The sequence below is a fragment of the Pyxicephalus adspersus genome, chromosome 6, assembly GCF_032062135.1.
Source record: "Pyxicephalus adspersus chromosome 6, UCB_Pads_2.0, whole genome shotgun sequence".
NCBI classification, from domain to species: domain Eukaryota; kingdom Metazoa; phylum Chordata; class Amphibia; order Anura; family Pyxicephalidae; genus Pyxicephalus; species Pyxicephalus adspersus.
Window position 1 is genome coordinate 53597453 of NC_092863.1, and position 18123 is coordinate 53615575.

An 18123-nucleotide genomic window follows, 5' to 3' on the forward strand; every position below is an offset into this window, starting at 1 on the left:
GGACCAAAATCATTGTAATTGTATTAACAATATTGGCCTATGCATTAGTAGCTAACTTATTAGTAGCGTGTAAGCACGCTTTTACCTTTTTTCTTTTCTTGGAACCATTACAATGGAACAATGAGAATTATTTTAGTAAACTATGCTTGGGTTGCAGCTTTAGCTAGGGCTAAGTGAAGCACCTACATAAATTCATAGCTTTAGGGTGCAAAACACACAGTACAGTCTGCACACAGAAATATATCCATCTGCATTCTCCTGATGCATAAATGCAGGAAATGCCCCATCTTGAGTTTCTCTTTCCATAAAACAGGTACTATTAAATAACACCATGACTAGCCATAGGCCGCTTAATAATTGTGCCAGCTCTGAACTGTTGAAGGCAAAAACAAGCTCCCCTTACTGCTGGAGGCACTGGTTACCTGTTGTAACATTTCCCTGCATGTGGGCCCAATCCTTTATAAGGAGCAACAGAAAGGATCAAAGTAAGAGGTGTGCGCTACTCACTGCTGCCCAAGAGCTGAGTTACAGTCATTTGAGGACAGGCAGATATCCCATCTATGGCCAACCTAAGTCTTCTATGAGCAGAAAAAGACATGTATCCAAACCGACTGTATGTGAAATGGAATTTCTTATAAATGAATGATAAGACAAAGAAGATACAAGCCATTGTAAGTTGCAGCTGATTTTATATAAAGCTTCCACATCACAGCTTTAATATGCTTTTGATTCTTTCAAAAATACACAACACAGAATACCAATTGTTTGCAATGTATCCTAATATCAAAAATAGAAATGCATTTTAATCACATTTACCCCACATCCTATAAGTACTTATTTGCATTATACATTAAATGCTTTTTTAAAATTTGTTCCACACAATATAAGAAAAATAGCAAACTGTAACTTTATACATGGTGCCTAATCCCACACTTCTACGCTGGGATATTTATCAAAGACCCAACTAAAGTGCCATATATCCTCATTATAGGCACTGGCCACTTGCCTGACATCAGTGTTTTTCTTACATAAGAGTTTAAGTCATATGAACTTTTACTTCCACGTACCTTGCAATCAGTATAGAGACAACTGAAATGAAAAGTTCTGAATACACCTATGATACAAATGTGTGCTAGGATAATGTGTACATTTATTTCCCATGTTTTTAGGTAAAAACACTATCCAGAGATTAGAGATTTCAATAAAACTTGCCATCAATGTCATTAATCTCTCAAGTAAAATCTAAGATGTAATAAAGAGAGATAACAATTATACACCTTCTGCTGCATTTATGATCCCCCTACGTTTATATTCAGAAAAACATTTTCTTCACTCTCTTAGAATCTAAATACCTTGTGTATTATTCTGTAATAAGATTTACCCAAAACATGCATTAGAAGTGGTGTCACATAAATCTCTGGCTTGATTGAGCCTGTGCTCAGTCTTGGTGATACACATTTCAGATAACATCAGATAATATAAAAACACTGACATTGGGATGGACAAGCTAATGTAGAATTTAGAACCCTGACAATCAACTGATGGAGCAGGATTTTTCAAGGTGCCGCCAACATAAAATCCTAATAAAATAGGCATCGGCTGTATTTATGGCACAAGGATAACCTTGCATTTAACAATTTTTAGTCCCGCATTCAGAAATACTTTTTTTTTTCTTTTTTACTTTCTAGCATAAAGATTGTAACAGAAGACATAATTAACATATGCAAACCAATCTTGAGATAGGAATAAGTTACAACTGCAAGGAGCTGTTGTAAATAACTTCCAGCAACCATTTTTAGTTTAGACATAACATACTTATCTTTCTTACAAATGTTGGTGGTTGTTACACAACAAAACCACCAATTGCACAGATCCCTCTTATAAGAGCTGACCACCCGACCTGCTTTTCTGTAACATAATTACACACACAAAATAGCCGTATTTTCTTATAGGGGAACAAATTTTCTTGTGTTACCTTGACCCGCTGCTGGTTCAGTAGATTGGCTACCAACAACTCTAAGGTAGGTTAACCCTTTCACAATTTACCTGACATTAATAGCAGAGGATTGATTACTTACTAAATCTTTTTTTTTTTTATTTTTTTTTTTTTAGGCATATGCAGTAAGATCTTTTGTTATTTGGAATTCTTCAAATTTCAGACAAACACTGGAGAGTTGTTTCTTCCAAGTCAAATTATTTTAGCTGCATGATTTCCTGGTCTAATGAATAATATGGCAGCTGAAGCAATCACAGCTAATGGAGCCATGGCCTTGGGGAAGCCCAGTTTTTATCCTGATTCAAAAATGCTTCCCTCTCACTGCACCAACTGGTGTGCCCGGGGTAGTTCATCTGAATCTCTTCTGGACCAAAGATTCCTGTTTTCTCTCTGCAGTGAATCATTTCCGTTTACTTAATTATTTTTTCACTTGGTATTGTGTTTGGAAAAAACTATTTTTTCATGATACAGATTTTTGTTATAATTTTGCTAAAAATGCACCTATCATAAAAATGACAGTGCATACGCCTAGGGCTCTATATATAAAGCAGAGAATGAAACGTTTCCTCAAACATTCCCTGGTGCAGAATTTTCTAGGTCCACGTGTTTCAATGTCAGTAATTTATTTTCCACCAGGGAATGTTTGAGGGAATGTCAGTCTTCATACTTTATAAATAGAGCCCTTAAGAGCCTATTTATCACGCAGTGAATTTGACCTTTACCAATCATTTTCTGGTGTAGAATCAATCAACGCCATTAAAAAACGTACTTATAAAGCTTTGAATGTGACATTCACCCAAACATTCCCTTGTAGAGAACCTTCCACCAACATTTGTTTTCAATGGCAGTGACTGATTCTCCACCAGATAGCCTCTGTGAATGTCAAATTCACTGGTTTAAAAATAGAGCCTAGGGATCTGGAAGATTCTTCACTAGAGAATGTCGGCTGAATGTCAGATTACCTGCTAGATCCCTGCAAGCCAGTATATTTCTTTAGAAGACTACTCCATTAAAATTCTACATTTTGTATAGAGTACAAAGTTGGCATTTAGTGCAGAAGAACACAGTATCTGCAAAATGTCTGTAGTCTCTAGGTATATAGTAAACACAACCCCAACAACAACCACTTGTATACAGAAACTCCAAATAGTTTGGTAGTTCCATGTACAGAACTGGGATTCAGCAGGAGCCGGATGTATCAATGCTTTGCAAATCAGTGTGTGCTCTACCTTGGGGTCTTGCAGAATTCCACCACTTTGCTCCTGTACCTTATCCAAGTGCTTACTTTCAGTGTCAATTTCATTACAGGTATACTTTATGCCAGTGATTTCAAAAGATGATGGAATTGGGGAACAGGAACATTGAATTGTGCATGGACAGCGTTAGCCAAGTTGGGAAAAAGTTACGACAATTTGATATTGAAATCTCTTGAAACTCTTCCACTTACAAAAACAAAAGTATGTACAAAAGAACATACAATAATCCAAACATTATAGTGTACAAATACAATATTCACATAAAAGCACTGGAAATCCCAGTAGAGTGTACAAGTCTTTCAATCACGAACAGTCAAATTTTAATAAAGTTAGTTTTGGGGCATCCCAACCCCTAAGGCTGCAGATCCACCATATTATATTTATAAGCCAAGTGCATCAGTAAGCATGTTTTTTCAGTGAAGAGGGAATAGTCCTTGGCCAAGTTTATAGGGTGTCAGTATATATTATACATGGGCTTGTTTCCTCGCACAGTTCCAGTTGCACGCTAGAGGCAAACCATTTCTTGGCCCCCCCACAATTGTAGTTGAGTGTTGTTCTGTAAATGTTCTTGGCATGCTTAGGGAAGATGATGGTTGTGCTTTGAAACCTTAAAGGTTTGTTGCGAGGTTCAAAGAGCAGCTGAGATTTGTAATTCCTCCATGTGCAGTTTGGAGTAGAGATGATAGTCTCACTGTAGGAAGTGATGGTTGGAACGGGAGCATAGAACACATGATCTCGGTAATGCTTCTCAGAATCATATTTGATCTCAGAATTACACCTGGAAATAAAGTTCAAGGAAAGGTAAATCATGTGCCTATACCACAGTCATGTTTCACCAAGAAATGTGTTGTAATCAAGGCATTCACAAAACCAAAGTTATTAGAATTCAACATTTTAAAAGGTTGGCCACATTCAGTATATAAAAATCTATCTACAGTATGACTTGTAATATACTATGCTTTATATCTTGTTTGATATGACATGTAAACTTTAATACTACAGAATAATAATCAGCTTTTAAATAGTTTTCCCATGAAAATGTTAGTAGGTTAACATTTTGGTAATGGGTTTTTTTAATAATTTTGATACTGCTGCATTTCCAAATGTGTAACATGGATAGAGATGGTCCATGATATGCAAAATTTAACACATACTCGGCACTTGATTGCCTCAGTTTCAAGTCTGTTCAGTTTGCATACAGTTTGCATGTAATGTGCATAAAAGTCAAATTTCTTGCATCTCATTGACCATCTCTAAACATAGACACTTCCTTAATATGTTGATTTTGTCAAATAATTAAAGTTTCACTCATTTTACCAGCCTCTTCTGTCTTTCTAATGTTTTCTCCAGCCTTGAACTAAGCAACAAGCTAGTGCTTCTGGGAGACATTTTATCTTAATACTTTCAATTCAATTTCCTTCAAGGGGTTCAACTGCTCAAGTCCCTAACAAGCAGTGCCACTCTCTGAATCTTTTTTACAACTTATAAATAAAGAATGAGGAATAAAGGATTAGGTTCCCTATTTATGTGGAAGGTGTGTCATTTCTGACTTGGTTCTGAAAAATACTGGGTGCCTGGTTGTTATTCTGATTTTCTGCTTTTAATACCTTCTAAATCTCTGATCCAGAATAGTTGTCAAATTATTTACATTTTTCTGCATGCATGATTTAGGTGTGTGATTAAAATACAGACACCCAAAGATCAGATTTTATGCGAACAATTAGCCTTCTTTAGGATTAGATAAGTATTCATATATGGACTTCTACTTGATATTCACACCTGGCACATTTTTGTCACCTTACATGAAGGATGGCAGCAAGTTTGGGACACCATCTTGCATTTAATGACAGATCTAATTTCAGTTTGGTAAAGCTGTAGCCTTATATCATTGGAGTATTCTCTTTGCATGCAACATAACTTGTGAGCAGCACATTGAGTCTGGCAGGGACAGGGTGTGTAATAAAATTCAATAATTGATATAATTTAATTTTTATTGCAATAACATTCATGTAGCATCCTCTATGGGTAAGTACCCCATGGAGGCTACCCCCTTCCTAACCTTGGAGTGCCACTTTTGTTACAGTTACCAAGCTTTGTAACACATGGCCATCAGAATCAGTAGTTCAAAACATCATCAGTTTTGGTCTAAAAAAAGCATGACCTCTTTTGCCTTTAGAATGGATTATTTACTTTTCTTAAGCATTCAGCATTTTATTTTAAAACCCTATTTGATTGGATCAGGACAGCTAACAGGTGACGAAGGGGGTATTCCAGACCTGGACTAGTTAATAGTGCTTCTATATTCCCATGCCTAAGTATGTTTCATTCTTATTTAACATGATAATACTGTCACCTGATTTAATATATACAGGTATATATTACCTTACTGTAACCCACAAGAAATGTGCTATTGTGAACACTAACCTACAGCATCTTAATACCTTACTCTCTTGCAGCAAGGATTACCAGTTTACAAAGAGAGACAACATGCACGTCTGATTTACCTGATTTCTTGCATTGGCTCAGGATTCACTTCAATACTTTCTCCAAACACAACTGGTTGCATCCTTGGCCGTGTTTCTGGCACAGAGTTGTTGAGAAGGAGGTATGGGATCTGCAGAGGAGAACACATTTATATAAGTGATGTGTCAGCATAGAAATGTACTAAAACTAGGTTTCATTCAGTTATACTTTAGTAAGAGGTGACAATCAGTACATTGGCTGCGAACCATATAATTTATGCATCACATTTGCCTCCAATTACACGGTCCTGTAGCTCTGCATGCAAATATTCAGGCAAATGAAATAATAAGGAAATGGTAGGTTGTTTTGATCTAATCCACACTTCTCTAGCTGCATCCTTTAAAGTACATTTTATACTCCTGGGCTGAATGATTTTGGATTTAGTACTTTCTGAGAGACATATCCAGAACATAAAGAGCAGAAAAATTACATTTCTTAATCAGCTTTCTTGTTCTAGATAAGAAACTGAGCATGTACTAAAGCCATGATATCAATATGACATATGGGAATCAGTATTTCTAATATTATTATTATTGGTAAAATGTATTTATATTGCGTCAGTGCTCAACCCAGAATTTTTTTTAAGCCGGGTGGGAAGAAATTTCAGGTGGGTGGCAGCCCCAAACTCTTTGGTAACCACCCAAAAACAGCCGGGTGGGTGCTGAAAAGTGCCAGGTGGTGCGCCCAGCTAAAAGTGCCAGGTGGTGCGCCCAGCTAAAAGTGCCTGGGGAGAACCCTGAGCATCAACATATTACACAGCGCTGTACACTAAATAGGGGTTGCAAATGACAGACAGATACAAACAGAGATGCAGGAGAAGGAGATGATCCTGCCCGAAAGAGCTTACAATCTAAAGCCACATACACACCTGCAATTATTGTCGTTGCTCTTTCACAATCCTTTTCAATGACAAAATACTGAAAGATGCGTGAACGAGTGCTGTACATACAGCAATGTTCTGCTCTATGGAGAGGGGGAGAACGACAGAGCGGCACCCTGCTGTGCGTTCTGCCCCTTCCCTTACATTACGATCGTCCATTGTCTGTGGATCCGCCAGGACGGTCGTTTCCGACGATGGACGACAGGCGCTGTACACACGCCAGATTCTCGCCCGATTCTGGCCCTGAGACGATTATCGGGCAAGAACTATTGGACGTGTGTACGTAGCTTAAGAGGACACAATAGTAGGGGACCTCCATAAGGTGAGGTCCACAATGACAGACTGGATTCTCAAGCACAAGGTTTCTTTAATGTTGTCTTTTAATACATGAAAAATTTAATTTCAATGGATTAAAAATGCACCATGCATTGCTAATTAATGATAATATAAATACCTCTGCATCTGCATGGGTTAAATCTTTCCAGGTTGAAGGCAAGCAGTAGCAGCTTAGTTTAATGACAGACGCTGCTCTAAATAACTGTGAGCAAAATTCCAAGCTAACATCTTATTTCAGAGTGACAGATTGAGTTATAGTCTGTTTTCCTGCAGCCAAAATGACTGCCAAAAGATTTATAACATAACTAAACTAACACAATCATGCTTGATACTCACTGTGGGGACAATGGTTTTTACCTATTTTTAACTGCTCAAGCCTTGGGTTACCTTACATTTATACTTTTGCTGAAACCATATATAATATATTATATACGTCTTCTGTAATGGTGTTTTAGGTTAGCACACTTTTTCAATTTTTCTTAATTAGAAAATGACTGATAGCATAGTACATAGTAGGTTAGGTTGAAAAAAGACATAAGTCCATCAAGTTCAACCACCAGGGAAATAGGGATATCCCAGATATAAAACCCTATGGACATAGTTGGTCCAGATAATAAAACATGGAGGAGTAATGGAAGAATTTATGACTGCCTCAAAAAAGGTGAATTTTAGCAGAAAACTTTATAACCATAAAAAAATGAAAAGTCCCTGTGATGAACAGGTTTCTACAGTGAATGTAGAAATTAAAGGGCATTAACTGATTGGCTGCTATAGGCAGGACCCCCATGTTCTATTAGGCAGATGTTGATAATACCATTGTTTGCCACATTGTTCCCCAAAGACCTTTTAAACTTTACCAACTCTCTTTATTTCCTTTGTATGGTTTTTGAAAGCCTTTTTTTGTTGATTTGAAGGCATCAAGTTCAACCACTATGACTAGTTGCTTGTACAATCAAAACTATATGCTTATATTTTAATTAGGATTAAAATTATTTGGTATATCTACAAAAATGAAATAGCTATGGCTATTAGGATATAACACAGTTTTTTTCTAAAGTGATCCTGCTTGCCAAAAAGCAGATACCACATCATAGCCCAATGTTTGTATATACCTTTATTTGACAGAAAAATCTCTTCTGTGACCATTATGTTTTTCCTAAATTTGTTTCTAAATTCTGGTCTGAACTATCAGCAGCTAAAAAATCTCAGGGAGGACTCTCAGTGTTTCTTGGACTAACAGTTAATCAGGCTTAGTAACAAAATGAATGGTTTTTTAACTAAATAAAGACAAAATCAAGGCAACATTGATGACTGGTGACCAAACAGCATGATTCATGATCATGTGGTCACCTTGACAGCCAATCCTAATCAGAATGATCACTTTAACTTTGCAAACAAACTTGCTGGCTTCTGCTGTCACAGTGCAATGTTGTTTTGTAAATCGAAGAATTTGTAAACCAATCGTTCAAAAGATCAAGAGAGCAGACAGTGTTGTGAAATTTCATTGATCTACTACTATATTATCAAACAACCAACCTCCTAGATTGTAAGCTCTTCGGGGCAGGGTCCTCTCCTCCTGTGTCACTGTCTGTATTTGTTTGTATTTATTTGTATTATTTGTATTTATTGTACAGCGCTGCGTAATATGTTGTCACTACATAAAACCCGTTTACTAATATTAAGAATTATTATATTATTAAAATTCAGACTTCCAAGGCAGGATGGAAGGATGTAAGCGAGATTTTGCTTTGTTTTAGAATTTTTGTTTTTTACATCAGGCTTTCTGTATGCAAGACACAGCAAGCAGGATATTCCAGCTTCACTAACAGATATGTTCTAGGAACTTTAGATAGACAATAGACAAACAAGAGTGCAATGGGCTGGTATATGGTTCCTCCACTAGCCACTACCACTAGCTACACGTTCATCTGCATAACTGCACTTTAGTTTTTACTAGTAATATTTTACCCGTGAGCAAATGGTGACCTAGCCAGTAAACATCATTTTATATTTATTATTATAATCTCTACTATGCTCTAAAGTAAAGATGATCATGACATTAGTGAGAAGACAAATTTATCTGCCAAAAGCTCTACATCTAGAACTGCACTGATTGAAGGTAACATGGAGACATCCTTATTATCCTCCCAACCTGTTAACAAGTTGCAGAAATTTCACATCTTATATTCAAAGCCACCAAAGTGATTTAGCATGAAATGTCATACACTTGTGCCCTGCGTCAGTGACCAGTGGGAGTATAAAATGTCCCTTTGTGATTGGTCAGCGGGAGAGAAAACAATGGCCCAGCATCTGTGGTCAGTGGAGAATAATAAATGACATGGTCAATAGGAGTAAAAATACCCCATCATCATTGGAAATACAAAAAAAAGTTCTTGTGATGTTGTGGGAAAAAAAGAAGAAGAAAAGTAAAAAATGCTCTTGCGTTAGTGGGAGTGAACCTGCAATGCACACGCAAACATGCAAGCAAGTGGCACATCACACACAAAACATACACACAGCAACATGCAAGACATTTTTAAACACAATGGGCCTAATTCTCTGAGACCTTGGTGATCTGGCAAACCTGGAATGGAGAGGAAAGGACCTGAAATCTGATCCAGGATTGAACACATTTACCAACTAATAGTAAATGAAATCCCATAGCAAATAAGAAATCCTTTCAAGGTTTGCTGGATCACCCAGGTTCTCACCATGATAGTCTAACGTCTTGGAGACCTTTATTAAATCAGGCCCAATCAATACAATAAATACAAAACATACACACAGCACTGGAAGACATTTGTAAACACAATCTGCCCATTATACACAATTATACACACAGCACTGCATTATATATATATATATATATATATATATATATATATATATATATATAAATAGAGAGAGAAATTCTCCCTGTGCAGCCTGCATAAAGGGCAGCTCTTCAGGTGCAGGTGAATCTTTGGCAGGTAGGGTGAAGAACCTGGATCCTTGCACTTGTGGGGACATTAGGTAATTTCTAGTTTGCAACTCCTGGTTGTATTATCTTAGATTGCTGCCTCTCCCAATGCTGCTGAGCAGAAAGGTTTCAGGAGGCAAATATGAAGACAGATTCAGATACAAATGTTCAGTGCAGAGTAATAATTTGCTTGACTTCAAGCTTGGACTCTTCCCTTTTTCTTTTTCTCATGCTCAGAGCCTTTTTTATCAGTTTTCAGATGGGTTGATTTCTGAATTCTCTAAATCTACCCTAACATATTCTTTTTTTGGGGAGGTGGGGCACAGAGGTTTCTTTTGCTTTAAACAGCTTTTCTCCTTATTTATGGAATTCAAAAGTTCACCTTGAAATATAAAAAGGAAAATTCTTCTGATTGAGAAGATATGAAATAAGCACAAGATAATTAAATTGTAAAGCTCAAAGGTAAAATTTGCCTTTTAATTTACAAGTGTTTTTTTCCCCCTGGCGTTTTACCATGACGGACATAAAAAGTGATCTGTTTATCTAAGTCATTAGAGCAACATTAGGATATGATCAAATCAGGTTTGCGCAGTTAGGGATTGGCACAAGGTTACTGTTTTTACAGTTCAAACAGAAAATGTAAATGTCATCCACAGGACTCAGCATAATATTTTACTATTTTGTGACTTGAGGATTAATGGGGAAGTGTTTTGTAAAGCTGTTGGTAATTTTTGTACACAGTTTCCTTTGTAACGGGCCTGGATCAGGTCAGAGAAGATTCAGGGAAGATCCCTTCGCCTTTTGTTGTTGTTCCTCGTTATGGGATTACTGTTGAGTCATTTTGTAGGTTTGTTTGAACACAGTTGTCCACCTGTTGGGTATTGGTTGTCTTTCCTGTTAGTAATCCAGTAACTGAGGGTCCCTCCCTTTAGCTGCTCTATTTGATGAGCCCTCATATATCCCACTGAGGTTTAGTTTCTTCTTATTTTTATTTGGTAATCTGGTCCTCTTGTCTGGTGTCCATCCTGGGGTTTTGACTAGAAAAATCTTCTGGTCCAGTTTGTGTGCTCACCGTTTTGTGTACTGGTTTTAAATGTCCCAACAGTTTAACAATCTTGTATCCCTCAATAGATGATAAAGAAAACGATTATTTTGTAAGAACCTAACTATCTGAGGCATATTAAATACTAGGAATGGAAGGGTTTATACCAGCTGGCATGTTTTTTTTTGCCCAGAATCCAGTACCTTCTGGTAGTGGCAGCTTAATTCAACACTTCAAGAATCCTCCTTTCCTTAAGGGACGTTTACCTTTAAAGTGTTCATTTTTACAAAGTACCTGCAAGTATTGAGGTGTACATTTTTTTATAAACTGTATCACTATTAATACAATACATTGTGCTGTAAGTATAACTCCAAGGAAACAAAAATGTTGAGCTTCTTGTTCCTTGCGGTTGGAAAAAAGCCTCGAGTCCAGACATTTCCCACGTCTACACAGTTCAGAAATTAGAACCAGGCTGACATGTTTTAGCATTTCAATGTTCTTGAACCAGCACACATCAATGGCCTCCAGCCTATCTTGCAAAACATCCATACAAATGAAGGCAGTGTTTCATGTTGACTTGGCTTACATGGAAGGAAATGCCGCTAGCGCTGTTTGTCAAAGAGAGATGTGCTGCAACAATATGTGTAACCACACCTTGGGCTATAATGACTGGAGAAATACCTTAAGTTTGTTACATAAATGGTATCCTATAGACACCAATAAGAACTCCTTTTTTCATTTTATAATTAATGAGAATTTACAACAGAGGGGAATTATTGCTGACTGGGTGCTGAAATGAATGCACTTTGCATTAGGTCTATTGTTCTCTGCTTAAAATAATGACATTTGGAAACTAATCATAAATTTGTAATTACAAAGAAAGTTACATAGGTTGAAAACCCTATATACATAGTTACAATATACCATATACATAGAGACAATATTTTATATCCTTACATTTGCTATGTTGTTGCTTGCAACCATTTAGTAAAAATTCTGTTATTTCCATGTATTTAAAGATGCCTTAATTCACTGAAGGAAATACAGCAGCAAGAACCTGCAGGCCTTCACACAGCACCCCATATCTCTGGCTTTCCTACCATTACTACAATTATATCACAGGCGATATCAGCACACTGTGTGACTATAGACTGTAAAATTGTTATTTGCCTGTGTAGAATTCATTGCAGACCCTTCTGAGCTCATAAGTATGCATATTAAAATTTACACTACTCAATCTGTTGAAGAAAAGAAGTGTTTTGTGTGGCCAAAAGAAACTCTGTGTAAAAACTTTCACTTCACATTTGCATATTGTTATTCCCAATGTAAAATCAGCAGAGTTTATGGCATGTGAAACTGCCAGGATTTTTTTTCTCTTTTAGTTAAAATGGGCAATAGGTCTGGCGGTGACAGCCAAGAAAGCAAACTTCTTGGCACTGTAAATTCACTTTCCAACCAGAATGGAACTGTAGCTCTTGTGAGGTGTCACATTTCTCCTGAAATCAGCAATACACCTCGAAATTTTAACATTTGGTTCCTCCTGCCTATTTTTTTCATGACAGGAACAATATAGAGGGGGTGAATATAACAGAACAATGGACATTTCATTTATCAGAGGAACAGAATCATTTTATAAATTGCTTATATTACCCAACATAATTTCTAATTTTTTTAATAAAGATCTGCAAATGAAATGAAAAATTGGAGTGCCTTCTGTGGGCAACCCTGTGGTTTTACACACTTGCATAAATGGGCCCCTGGTCTATCATTTTTTAACCTTAATTCAGTTCGACATTTTGGGAAAGCAATTATTTTTAGTTATAGTTTGCAAAGTGTTAATGTTGTCTTTACACACCATATGTTTTATAAGTACTGGTGTGTAGAGCATAGCTGGTGACAGCTTTAATTATATAAATATTCATATCTATACTCCAAGCTTTCTCTGTACCTTGTATTTCGGGAATGGGGAGCATTTGACTCTCACTCACTCTTTTGTCATATAAAAGCGTTAGAATGTAGGCACCCATCATGAGGGGTGGGGGTCAAAGAAAATGAGAGTCCCAAAGCATACTTACACAATATGGCCGACTTAACTGTGTTTTCATTCCTCCACTGCTGACATGGAGCTGTCCCTTGAAAACACTATTCCTTGTTACTTCATCTTTTACTTCTTTCTTCTTGTGCTGTTGAATTACCCCCTCTGCATGTGTTTTTTGTTACATAATCCCTACACCCAGCTCCATTCTTGGCATCCTAGATTTGGAGGAAAGGGACCTGAGGTATATTTATCCTATACTGTATATGCACCACAGGCACTGTAAAGGAGGGGAGGGGGAGATGTTCTGTAGTCATAAAATACTTCCTTTTGTTATAGTGACAACACTCTATAGATACAGTGCAGTGAGTAAATGTTGTCACTATAGTCCATGAAGGTCTAGCAGAATCACCAGCTGAAAATAGAGGAACAGCTTGAAAAAAAAATATCCATGGTACCTAAAAACAGGCAAGCTCCAACACATAGATATAGGTGTATTTTCTGTGCTATAAATATGCATGAAATGTGTCACTGAAGATATATTTGTTAAAGCAAAAAAAATAACTTCATTAGATTTTCCCTTTGGCTTATGTCAGCCTGTCCATCAATTTCTCTTTATTCACTCTCTTGTGAAAAGGGTTAAATAAAAGACTTTATCTTGGAAAGAAAAAGAACCCCGCCTCAGTCATAACAGCTATTGTTGTGTTCTTATAGCCATAACATGTATCAGGCAGTGGAAGTCGATGTCAATAGAAGCACTAAGAGGTCTCCTGCTTGCTTTATTTACCTTGGAATAGTAGATGTGTGGCAGCTTTAACCACCCTGCCCATGCAAATATTGCTAAGTAAGCAATGTTTGAACAATGCCATTAGTGTTGGATTAGAAAACAATTCCTGTGGTATCAAATTAATATTTTGCTGTATCTACTGCACGTGTACCAAGGATGAATAGTTTGCATTTGTATAACATCAGCTCTACACAGACTAAAGTGGAATATGAAGTATACAGAATGGATATGTGTATGTGATTTTTTTACATCTCTTGCAATAACAAATTTAGTTAAGCCTGTTTATGCCTGAAGCTGCTTTCCTATAGCTCTGGGCTTACAATGTTCAGACCTTTCATGTACCTTTATTATAGCTCTGGGCAAACATTCTGCTCCGACAATCCTGCTGCCATCAATACCGAGCAGTTCCAGGTAACAGAAACCTAACAGTTGACTGCTTGTGCTAGAAATAATTAACTGCAGCCATGTTAAAGACACAAAGTCCACTCAATTTACTTAATTAAGGTATAAGTTTTATAGCTTTCTGTATTACTTTCTCCTTCATTACCAGTTCTAAACACAAATATAAGGCCAGTATACTATCCTCATTACCTACTCATTGATGCCTCAGGCTTCCTGAATGGAAAACACAGCAAGGAACCTGCAGTAGATGAATCTGAAAATTAGGTAAGCAACAGGGAATTTCATGATCACCAAATTTCAAATTTGTGAACTGGTACAACCATTCTTGTTTGGAAAACCTAACAAAGCATTTGTCTAAATGGCCTTACCACAACCCTAACACAATTCTAATAAAATGTCAACCCTCTGAAAACAACTTGCTGTTTATGCTGGTAAATGTGTTCCATTATGGGCACATCTCAGTACTCATAATGTACTAGAACATGTAATGTAATGCCCTCACAGGTAATGACCTGTGAGCCTGTTGTGTAGAAGAGGTGATAAATACACATAATGGGGCTGATTTGTTAAAACTTTCCAAGGCTGTCATGAGAGAACTTGGATGATCCAGCAAACCTGGAATGGATGGATCTGGTCCAGGGTTGGAAACATTTGCCAAATAATGGCAAAAGATTTTAAGAAATCCGTGATCCAGGTTTGCTTTATCACCCAGGTTGTCCCACGATAATCAATCTTCTCCAGTCTTTGACAGTTTTAATAAATTAAGCCTATAGTAAGAGCATACCTGGTAGGTAAATGCATTTAGTTTTACTGTGGTGGTGATATTCAATGCTTTTTTTATTTTAAATCAATTTACTTTTTTTAATTACTCTTTTTATCATCTATAATTTTCTTTAGATATTCACATAGCACATTAGCCAAGCAATTTGTATTTCTGAAAGTGGAATGTAATCCTAAACAATGTGGCTGTAGCTCTATTTTTCATTTTCACACGCATATTTATCCTTTATGCTCCATAGCTTGTTCTTTGTGTTTTGCCCAAAGGGACCAATCAGAGACAGCATTCATTAATCTACACAGCAAAACACTATTAAATAGACAGTGGCCATGGAATCATATTACTAATTGCCTGTCAAAGTATGTGTGATAACAGGAATATGCACAATAGTTTATGAATGTCTCCCACAATACAGAGCACAAACCTTAGTCAAAAGAACTGGGCAGAAAAAGGGGTGCTCAAATATCCATAAGGCCAATTCCCACCATGCTAGTTACACAGTACATCCGAATAAATATGAATCTGCTAGCTAGTTAAATGCAAAAAGATTTTATTAGTATAAAACTAAAATAAGTGGAAATATACATGTAAAATGGCAGCAAATACATACAAAGGTACAAAGAGAAGGTGCTCCTTGAGAACAGGAATATATTAACACCGAAATGTTAAGTGGATTGGACCTTTTTCCAGCCATTATTTAGTGTTTGCTTGAATTAATGTTCAATGTTTAAGTTTGTATTATGCTCAATGTTGTTTTAGGTATGTAGGATTATAGACAAATGTACAATTTTATTTTAACATGTACTTATATATTCGTACCTATTTGTTTTTTCTTTTTTTTTTGGTAGTAATACAACTCTTTTGTGACCAGCTTATTGTAGTTAGTTTACTGATTGATATTTATTTAGATGTACCATAAGAGGTATATAGTGGCCTATATAAAACTGCTAGGTGCCTGAATGTTATGCTCCAACACACTCTATGGGCTCTATTTATAAAACAGGAAATGTGACATTCCCTCAAATATTGCTTTGTGGGAATAAATAACTGTTATTGAAACACATGGACCTGGAAGATTCCCAGGAGGTAATGGAATGTCTGATTCCCTTTTTTATCAATAGAGCCATATGAGCTGCTGACCTAGAACCAGTGAACACATCAGAAAACTTGTAAAAATGTAGAAATGCATATTTATATAATACAAAGGAGACGTGAACAAAGGAGAAACTGGGTATTTTTTTCCTGGAAGTTAAACACAGCCACTCTCTTTGGTGGTATAGAAGATTTTCTCTGGAATAAACATACCATGCAAAGTATGCCACCCATGATGCCACAGTGATTATTGAAAACAGGGCAGGTGTTCTAAGATCATAGCTAATTGTGAGACAGTGGTCCCGATCTAATAAAGCTCTCCAAGGCTGGAGAGGATACATTTTCAACAGTGAGCCTGGGTAATCCAGCGAATCTAGAATGAATCTCAGCTTCATTGCCATTTTCTCACATTCTCAACCATCACCTCTCCTTGCATATGCTTGGATTCCCATAGAGGATATCTATGAGCCTCAAGGAAGTTGGAGATGGCAGACTTAATTTGCCAGATTCTATAAATTCAGATCTCAATAAGGTAGTTACTAAATGTAATGCCCAGCTAACACCACTGACTGCAGATGTTTGAATGGTATCTCCAATCACCACAATATATATTTTATCACTGTTGGTCTGGGGACAAATATCCAGTCATTGCCCTGGTCAGAAAGTGTTAGGCAAGCATACTATCAGATGGATCAATACTAAGCATTAATATGCATTTCCCCTGTGTTTGTACTAGCTGAATCCCAGGCAAATAATAAATATACTATACATCAGTTCATTTATATATATGTAATTGTATTGAATAAAATTGGTTGACTCTATTTATACGGAGTTAATATAAACTATGCCATGAGGCCCTAAATGCAACTAGTATAAATCTTTGTTAAGAGTGGCACATGGGGGCTAGCGAAGGAGGTAGAATACTAGGGGTCAGTCTTTGCTTTTATTGTGCTGTTGCTACTTTATTGAGGAAATGTGGAGCCCCAAATTGTACTGTGCAGTGGAAGTTAAAGAACGGGCTATGTTGCCCAGTAGACGGTCTGGATCACTTTGATTACTGAACAACATTTTACATTTTTTTACGGTTTACCTTAAAAAATACTAATAACAAACTGAAAATGTTGGATTGTTTAAGATAGTTCCTAATAATATAAATATAGACATAAGTAGTTGAGCTTGTACAGAAACATACATTCGATGTTTAAGAACTTCCTTGTTTTCTCTTTGTTGGCTGCCCTGTTTGGCACAGGATGAACTAAAATATGTTTTATATAGGATATCTGGACAGGATATGGGTTTTTATTTATTTCTGAAATGTGATCACTTTGGATCACAATGTTCAAAATGTTCTATTGTTTAAATTTTCTATAACCAGCTTGTAATACATGATCATTGGTGTGGATGTCACCTTCCAGGCAGTCATTGCTTTATATTATGAGGAAATGTCATTTAAACTATAGTTCAAACTTGAATCATCATCAAAACAAGGCTTCATTTGTAAAGCATGGCAAAGAGCAATGATGATCTTTTAAGTGTATTAATCCATAACAGATTACCAGAAATAATCTTGTACTATTGTGATTAGTGTGAACTGAGACCAGAAGGGATATAGTGGCTTAATGCGGCATGCTCTTTAAATTACTTAACTGGAGAAGCTTATTATTATTCCAAATAACTCCTTGTAGAAATAAAGGGTCATTGTTTAGATTAGGTTCAAATGGTCATTTGTCAACTAGAAGGTTAAGCATTTCCGGGCATCCATTTTCAACTGCTAAGCATCTAGGAGAGTTTAATGGTATTTTAGACAGCTGATTACAAGCATAGCTGAAAAGGCTGAAGTCTATTCAAGCAGTATGAGATGCTGATTGTGCTGCAGAAAGTGTCTGAAAAACCACATTGCAACCAAATGACTAAACAAAAAGGGATTTCAAATGCTTCAATTCATTACAATCATAACCAGGCCCTTGGGAAGGTGATGTGCACCAGTCCCACTGTCACAAACCGCCTGTCTGAACCCAACCTTAATTTAATATTGTA

The 18123-nt window shown here is 36.6% G+C and overlaps 1 protein-coding gene across 1 annotated transcript in view; it reads right to left on the reverse strand.

Moving 5' to 3' along the window:
* Positions 1–220: 220 nt before the first annotated feature.
* RFLNA (refilin A) overlaps positions 221–18123 on the reverse strand; it is a 34003-nt gene continuing 16100 nt past the window's right edge. The window contains exons 3-4 of the mRNA XM_072415781.1: positions 5757–5866; positions 221–4030 (exon numbers count right to left, since the gene is read on the reverse strand). Of these exons, the coding sequence (XP_072271882.1) occupies positions 3697–4030; positions 5757–5866 (444 nt within the window). The 3' untranslated portion in view covers positions 221–3696. The remainder of the gene's footprint in view (positions 4031–5756; positions 5867–18123) is intronic.